This window comes from Malaclemys terrapin, chromosome 7 (genome assembly GCF_027887155.1).
Source record: "Malaclemys terrapin pileata isolate rMalTer1 chromosome 7, rMalTer1.hap1, whole genome shotgun sequence".
Classification (NCBI taxonomy): domain Eukaryota; kingdom Metazoa; phylum Chordata; order Testudines; family Emydidae; genus Malaclemys; species Malaclemys terrapin.
In genome coordinates this window covers 98,651,957-98,660,940 of record NC_071511.1, presented here as the reverse complement: position 1 = coordinate 98,660,940, position 8,984 = coordinate 98,651,957, and the positions used below count along the sequence as shown (strand labels likewise).

The window sequence follows — 8,984 nt, the reverse complement described above, 5'->3', positions numbered from 1 at the left end:
GGGAGCGCGCTAGGGCTCAGTAACCCAGGCCGGAGCAAGCGGGCCGAGGCCCCTGCAGTGGTGGAGCTGGGCTGTGCGGCTGGGGAAGGAGGCGGTCAGGCGGAGGCTGGTGCTGGGGGAGCTGCAGTCAGGCCTGCGTCGCTCAGGCAAGGCGCGGCGGCCGTGCCCGTTACTATGCGATCGCTTCCTTAGCGAAGGGGCGGGGGCAGGGCGTGCCCCAGGCAGGGATTGCAGCGCGCGGCACTCCGGGGCGTGGGCGCGGGCAGCGAGCGGGGTGGGGTAGGAGGGCTCGAGGCGCTGGGGGGCAAGGGCAGGGCTACAGCCAGGGGCCGCTCCGGAGGCACGAGCTGGTGTTGGGAATGAGCCGCAGAGGGCTGAGCTTGGAGCACGCAGCCAGGCTGCTGGGGTGAAGACTTCGCCTGCCACTTCCTCCCCAGGCGGCATGGAGGCTATGGAAGCCGCGGTGGCTGGGTTTCCCGAGGAGGAGGAGGTGGGTTGCTATGATTTCGAGCCGCTGCCGACACTGCTGGAGGATGAGGTGAGTGTGCCAAAGTGCAGCCTCCCCCACCTCTCCTTGGCAAGAGCACCCGCTCAGCCCTGAAGAGCTCTGGCTACTGCGCGCACCTGTGGGCGAGACCGACCCTTCCCAGCTGCAAAGAGTGGCCCCGGCGCTGCAGTTGCTGGAGTAGCTTCTCTGGATGAACTTGTTTTGTGTCAGCAACTCAGCTGCTAGTTCTCTGGTCGCTGTGCTGCTGGCCTGTGCTTCCCGGCCTGCCCTTCCCTGCCTTCGGTTTGTTTACAGCGGTGCGCTGCGCAAACTACGGGAGAGCGAAAAGTGTTGACTTAACGGGGAACTAATCCTGTGGTGAACGCGGACTGGCCAGTCCAAGGGGTATAAATCAACTTTCACAGGGACCTGATCATCTTAATTCAGTTGTAGGGAAAGAGCCGGATTCTCCTACCATTTAAAAGCTGTGAGGGAAAATTGCTTTTACTCTTCAGAGCAGTAAGTTATAAAGGAAATGTTCTGAACTATCTTCTTCCTGCAAAACTGTAACAGGCAAACATCTCTGGGTAAGGATTTAAGATTAGCAGCTATCAAAAGTCTTGGAAGTCTTATTACAAACATAGGAACTGGAGAAATATATGTAGGGGCATACAATGCCATACAAAGAGGCATTTTTCATGTCAATAAGATTCTCTTGCTCCTCTCTTCCTAATAATCCTAGAACCCTGTGTTCCTAATGGATTTACTCCCTCACACCTTATTTCTTGATACCCCATATTCATCATTATGATTTAACTGTTGTATCATAATTATTGTCATGTCTGCAGACTAATGTCACAAATGTTGGACTATGACTTCGTTGTAGCATTTAATAACAATGACTCTTAATCAGACAAAATCACAAAAATCAAACAAAATCCCCTTCAGTAATAAGCAAATATTTTTTTCTTCTGTAAAAGCTTAGTTGCTACCCCGTAAAAGGCCTTTAACAGGCAGCAGGAAAGGCTGCTAAGTCTGTTTATACTGTTATTTGTTTAAATTAGTCATTAGTTGTGCTAAACAAACATGTAAAGATGGAGCTGACTCTAGTTCTGAGTTGTTTTGTCATACATAGTTCTACTCTTACATTATTGATCTCTTCCTTCATAACTCAAGGAATGATTTGGAGAATGTTGCTTGCCTGGTTAGTTAGCATTTGGATAACATGGACCAGAAATATGTTAACTAGTAGTTTAGTGATGGATACATTTCACATATTGGGTTCAGTTGTTAAATAGCACTTTCTCTTGCTTCTTACATCTCTGCCAGTTTCAAGGGTAGAATCCATTAAGTGGTAAGTGAAGAGGGAGTAGTCATAGAGAAAGCTCTTAGCAATGTAAATAATTTGGAGGAGGGACTGGCTACGGTTCTTTTCACAAACTCAAGTAGGATCAGGTAATCCATTTGTGGACATTGTCCGGTGACCTCTGTTTCCTTGAGCCTATCACACGGTGGAGCAGATTTGGCACAATCATTTTTGCTCTCAAGAGAGTTGAGCGTGAATCAAAATCCTTTAGCAATTTGGAAACCAATTGGGAATACCTTTTTATTCCTCAGACTGAACAAGATTATTGTCTGCTGCTGGTGTATGAATCATGATTCAATAAGTTCTCCATGACTACCCTTTGGAAGATCTCCCAGACTGCTCTCAGGATATTAAGGGTGCTTACTGACACAATTATAGCATTCTTAGGAATATTCAAGAAGAGTGATTAAAAGTTGGAGACCTAAAAGTATGGGTGGTGGAGGGGAAAACAACCTCGTAATCTCTTAAAAAGCAACAGAGGGTCCTGTGGCACCTTTAAGACTAACAGAAGTATTGGGAGCATAAGCTTTCGTGGGTAAGAACCTCACTTCTTTAGATGCAAGTGAGGTTCTTACCCACGAAAGCTTATGCTCCCAATACTTCTGTTAGTCTTAAAGGTGCCGCAGGACCCTCTGTTGCTTTTTACAGATTCAGGCTAACACGGCTACCGCTCTGATACTTGTAATCTCTTAAAGCGCTATAGAAGAGCTAGGTATTTATTAAATGGAGCTTGACTGCCATTCCTGGCAAGCTCCTAAAAGTTCCCATTTGACTAGATACTCTGTATTCTTGTTTTGAGAGATGGCGTTTTTGCTGTCCGGTTTGTCTAGGAATATTTTATTTATTCTTCTCTACTCACTTTGTCAGATGCCTCTTTATATTTAAAATGCTGTCTTTCGCATTTAAGTGTGTTTTCTGGTATAGTTTACTGGTGGCAAACAAAGCATGTGCAGAGTCTGCAGAATCTAAGCTTTCATTTATCTCCCTCAAAGGGTTTCTAACCTTATGATAAAGATCTTCCAAATAGGATCTATGTCATAACACAAGCAATGAGTCTACAGATGACTATAAGAAATGGCTCTAAGAGTCTGAGCTCTCCTTGACCTTTCATTTCATTGAGATGTTAACTTGAAAGCCTGATGAGCCTTGAACTTGAAGGAAAGATTTTTCAAAAATGCCTAAGAGATCTAAGAACACAAATCCCACTAAAATCAATGGGGACATGTGCTCCTAAATCCCTTAAACTTTTTTAGAAAATCTCTTCAAGATTTAGCATTAACTATTTGATTCCTAGTATCAGAGGGGTATGCCCGCCCACTTCCTGGATCCCAATAGGATCAGAGGGGTAGCCGTGTTAGTCTAGATCTGTAAAAAGCGACAGTCCTGTGGCACCTTATTGACTAACAGACATCTGATGAAGTGGGTATTCACCCACGAAAGCTTATGCTCCAATATGTCTGTTAGTCTATAAGGTGCCACAGCACTCTGTCGCTTTTTATTTGATTCCTGATCCTTTTAAGAGACGGGAGCGTTGGGGTGGAAGAGGAGCCCAATAGCATGGAATTGGGAGTTGTTACAGAGAGGGAGATGCTGAAGGAGGAAGTGGAAGAGACAGACTGGGAAGAAGAGAAAGGAGAATCAGAAGACTGAAATGGTGGTGCTTCTAATGTTGGGAAACTTTTCCCATTAAGTGATGCTGAATGCAATGATAAGTAACAAATATTAACGACTATGTTAACAAATTTGCTTTTACTCCATCCCAAAAGAAAAACAAACAAAAATCAATGGTTAGATATTTGTAAAACCTATATTCTGTAATCCGAAACGCTTTGTTTACTTTTTATAGCTAAACTCAGTTCTAAATATCTGGAATTTTGGAGGTCTGAGAAATGTCAACTACTTATTAGAGCTTTGAGAAAATTGCTGTTATGGTCTTTTCTTGACCTAATTGTAATCAGTATGTATCCAGCTTGAAATTTTGCCCGAATTGTTTCCATTTTTTTAGAGTTGCTTGGGAAATACGTTTCTTGTGTTTACTGCCCTTATCTTGGGGTCCTTATGTTGTGTAGGATTGTCAGTTTTGATTGGACATATTCCTGGAGGTTTCATCACATGACACAGTCTTTAATTAAAGATTAATCTTTAATTCCTGGAGATTCCAGGACAATCCTGGAGGGTTGTCAACAGTAATTGTTGTGTGATAATACAGCTACTAGGCATCGCACTTCTAATAGTAATCTTTTTATCCAAGCAGCTTCCTAAAGCATACAGTCATAGAAGTTAGAAATAGAAAGAGCCTGTCAGATCTTCCAGTGTATCGTCCTTCCAATGTAAAGTTATTCTCTAGTCTAAATTAGACTGAAAAAGGAATACTAACTTCTAAATATCTCCAACAGAGCTTTCGCCACATTTCTTGGAATTCCCACACACAGCCTAATAAATAGCACAGCTGTGAAGACAGCCTTAAGCTAGAAGTCATATGTTACCTTGACCATTAGGGAGCACTGGATAAACAAAAACCTGAGGCAACCATCAGGCACCTGGAAGCTGTTTATCTAAAATTTTGACTTATGGCACCCCTCCCCCCCCCCCCCACACACACACCAAAAAAAGAGGCCATAACGTGTGTTGCGCTACCTGAGGCTCACAAAGCAGTTACAAACACTAATTAAACCTTGCAACGTCCCCTTTCAGGAGACAGGTGGGGGAAACTGAGGCTAAAAGAGCTTAAAGTGACTTCCCCAAGGTCACACAGGAAACTTGTGGCAGAGTCGGAAAATTAATCCAAATCTCCTGTGACCCCAGTCCCTGTGTCTTTACCTCAAGACACTCCTGCACCACACTAAAATGAAAGGATAGTCTCCATTTAAAAATATCACAAAAATACCTGTTTTCTGATGTTAACGTGAGATCTTTGCACAGGTTGACTGTTTCCCCTAAAGCACTCTTTGTGCTGAAAGTTCTTTACATTAAATACTTGGGGAGTAGGAGTGGGAAGTTAAATTCTTTGTCCTAGGAAGTCTGAGAACTTGCTGGAATCACATCAGGTTGTGTATTGTAGATGACATTTGACACAATTGGCTACAAGTAATGTTATCAAATGCAGAGTAATTTCTGAATTCATGTCTTGGCAGGAGAATGTGTCCCTTGCTGATATTCTGTCACTGCGGGATAGCTATCTTACCGAGCAAGATATCTGGGCAATTTGCCTGGAGTGTAGCCATTCTATGAAGAGCATCTCCCATTCAGCAATCTTCCAGACACTTTGCATTACTCCTGACACTTTGGCTTTTAACACCAATGGCAATGTGTGCTTCATGGAACAGCTCAGTGGTAAGTATTTATGCTTCTAGGCAATTTGTTAAAAAGTATGCAAAGTCATGCTGAGAGCATGTAATAAAACATTATACTCTTCAAACTTTTAGTAGATTTAATTAGAATGTAAAGCAGAATTTCTTGATAAATGGATGAATGGCGGTCCATATGAAACTAGATTAGATTCAGGAGCACTGTACATTCACTATCTATACTAATACAGAATAAAGGTTTCAGACTGAATTTAGTTAGATCTTGGATCCACTTGTTTTCACGGATTTTTTTTCCACATGAATCTATTGCACTTATATTTTAAACATAGTCAATTATGGACTTGTTCAGACATGTCTGAAAGTATGGGCAAAGCATAATCATGGTGCTGCTTCTCTCACCACTTAAATATGTCCATGAAATTACAATTATGGCTAAAGAAAATGGCTATTTGGCTGTAGATCTAGCAGTAGAATAGATGTGATCTGATAAAGCTTTCCCAGAATGGAGGATTGAGTGGTGTCTGCATGTAGCGGAATGTAAGATCTTTATGTATCATTGGAGACATGGGGATGCTGACATTCACAAAAGGACTTCTGATTTCATTGTGAAGGAAAGTCTATTATTGGATAAGATGAAATCAGCAAAAATCTCAAGAGCCTTAATCTCTTACATTGCAAGAAATGACAGCTAAGAAAATTGCACTAGAGAAGAGGAGGAAAGAACCTAGTGCCAAGCTGTAGAAGCCTCAGAGATCAGTTCCGTGCCATACCTATTCTCTTTAGGCTTTTTATTATGTCTTTTAAACTTAATTTATTTTTAAAACAATGTCAGAATAACTACATCTGTCACTTTGCTTCCAGATTGCATTAAATGAGCCGTGTGTGTGTGTGGTGTGTGTGCACGTGTGCGTGTTAGCCATTATTTTGGTTCAACTGTTGAAATTAAACTATATCAGGTTAAAAATCATAGTTTTAAATCAAATGTCCTAACTTGAGAGGTCATAAAGCTGAAGGTATATTTTAAAATGTATTCATTATTTGTTTGTATTTCTCAGCTTGAACAACTTCAAAATAGATTTGGCAGATTCGTGTTTGTTTTTAAGTCTAATACTTTTTCATATACCCATGTACTAATCCTGTGCTGCCATATTTCATTTAACACCTCAGGGGAAACTGGTTTTGTGTTAAAATAATTGTTTGTATTATAACTTCAATAAAAAAACACTTCTCTTCAGTTTTGTAAAAATTCATTCTTACAAAATCTAAATCTTGGATTGAATTTGACCTGATGTTTCTTAAAGAAACATACAGGAGCCTCACCAAAGAAGAATATGTCTAGTGGATAAAAGTTCTTTGTACTGCCAAAAATTAAGATCTTGGGGAAAGAAAGGAAGTGCTCACAAGAGGTGGTAAATCTAAGCTCAGTTCCTGGTTGTCAGCCATCAGTTAACTTTGGCCATATGCAAATACTCAGTGTATGGGTTTTTAGTGAAGCAAATTATGTGCATGGACATAATTCAAATTATTGGAAAGTCTTGATTAGGATGTTTCAAAATTCAATTAGTTAAAGAAACATTGCCTGTGTCTAGGAAAACTCTTCAGAGAAACTTCATAATGGAAGAAGTTGGTATGCAGATGCATATTTTTAATGATTTTCCCCCCCTCCTCCCCCCACACACACACTGTTCTCTGTGCTTCTCCCACTTTGTCCCTATTTTTTTGTGCTATTACAATTCAGTCAAAATCAAACAACACTTTTTTTTACTATCTTGTCATTTCTGGAACTTTGTTGCAGTCATATTTACTCTGCTAGAAGAGGTGACTGTCTCTCTTTTAAATAAGAGGAAATGACTTGTAAGCAATTCAGGTTGTTACATTTTGCCTTTCCTTTCCTTCTAAAGAAATGATACTGTGGACTCCATGCAACAGGAAGCAAGAATACAAAAATTGCATTGTACCATGTGCCAGTAGCTGCAAATTGCCCACTGTCCCTTGGAGAGTTTCATGATTTGAAAAAGTATAAACTATAGGATTACCAAATCTAAAATAATACTCTTATTTGACCCTCAAATGCTCCAAGACTGGTGGGGGAGGAGGAGAAAGGAAGAGAGTAATAGAAAGAATGGAAGCTGGTTCCTGCAGAAAGCTACCATATTTTGTAAACTAGTTAAAAGGATTCTGTGACCAAAGGCAATATCACCCTGTGCAGCCAGAGCCAGCTGGTGATGATGAATAAATATATGCGAACCAGACCACTTTACAGCTTTAGAGCACAAGAGCCAATGCTTCAGCCCTCTACCCAAGATCTAAGAGGAAGAATTTAGTATCTGCTTCTGTAATAGAGGAGTTTTGTGTGTCTGTTGCTCACTACAAAAGCAATTTTCCCTCTCTTGGTTTTGACACCTCCTCATCAGTTATTGGGAGTGGACCACATCCACCCTGATTGAATTGGCCCTGTCAACACTGGTCCTCCACTTGTAAGGTAACTCCCTTCTCTTCATGTGTCAGTATATTTATGCCTGCATCTGTAATTTTCACTCCGTGCATCTGAAGAAGTGCGTTTTTTACCCATGAAAGCTTATGCCCAAATAAATCTTCTGTTCTTTACAGTGCCACCAGACTCCTTGTTGTTTTTGTTATACTATGCCTTTGTCTCTTTCATATGAGAGTAGTCTACTTGGAGATGCACTAGAAGGCCGTCGAAAAACTTCAGCTCATGTAGACTCCTTGTTTCACAGTGTTTCTTACAGGACGTGAATGACATCAGCACTTCATGATCTGCACTGATGAATACAGTACAGCTACTAGATACATATTAATTTTCTGGTGCAATTAAAGGTGACGGTTGCTTTGTTCCCCAGCAGCTTAAATCAGCTGAGGTGTTCAAGTTATCACCTAGATCTAAACAACTGGATGCAGAAAGAGCTCTTAAAATTCTTAGGCTCTGGAATTTTGTTTTCCCCTGCCTCACCCTGCTCTGATAGAACTTCAGCTTGACATATTGGACTCCTGTTCACCCAGACATTTGCCTGAAAGGATGGGTTGGAGAAAGAGATCTTTGGGGTGCGGATTTATAGCTTTTAACATCTGTCTGATTTGAAGCCTTCATTTGACATTGGGTCTGGGGTGTTAAATTTGTTATATATGTGATCAACTCTAAGAGCATTTTGTAAGTCTAAAAATTAACAATTCTCCCCTTCTAAGGGAAATAACCCAGCCTTTGGAGCCAAATCCCTCAGGCAAATGGGGCAATACTACCATAGTTATACCCCCAATGACTGAGTTGCCAAATAGGCATTAATACAGCATCATGCAGCATCGCTGCTGAAATAGTCCACTTACAAGCTTTGGTCCGGCCCAACTCCTCTAATGAAGAGTTTCTTTCCTGGTCTTTCCGTATAGATTTGGCTGGAAAGTGAAGTGAGCAGCGATGTCGGCCTGCTGGTTGGAGAGGCCCACAAGGGCATCAATCATATTTGTGGTGTGAGTAGGTCAGCAATCAACTAGGTTGCATACCTTGGACATGGAGATTTGGTTCTTCCTCATCTCAGAAGATGGTAGTTACAGGTGGTGGCTGTAGAGATTTATGTAAATGTGCTCATTCTGTAACTTCTAAAAAGTAACAGACAGAAGGCAGGCTTTTATTAGCTGGCCTTGGGAAATCTCCCTCCTTTGGTTACTGGCTTGGAGTTTTGCTTCAGAGATTCCAAGGCCAGAAGGGACCATTGTGATCATGTAGTCTGGTCTCCTGTATAACACGAGCCATAGAACTTCCTCAAAATAATTCCTAGAGCACATCTTTTAGAAAAAATATCCAATCTTG

General features: G+C 41.4%; 1 protein-coding gene across 3 annotated transcripts in view; it reads left to right on the top strand.

The window, feature by feature from the left end:
* Window positions 1–319: 319 nt before the first annotated feature.
* The window catches only part of KNDC1 (kinase non-catalytic C-lobe domain containing 1), a 116,411-nt gene continuing 107,746 nt past the window's right edge, over window positions 320–8,984 (top strand). For 2 of the 3 annotated variants that reach the window (XM_054033478.1, XM_054033476.1), the window contains exons 1-2: window positions 320–538; window positions 4,988–5,186. In XM_054033478.1, coding sequence (XP_053889453.1) covers window positions 443–538; window positions 4,988–5,186 — 295 coding nt within the window. In that variant the 5' untranslated portion in view covers window positions 320–442. Of the gene's footprint in view, window positions 539–3,312; window positions 3,508–4,987; window positions 5,187–8,984 lie in introns of those variants that run through there. The other variant, XM_054033477.1, reaches the window with a different exon arrangement.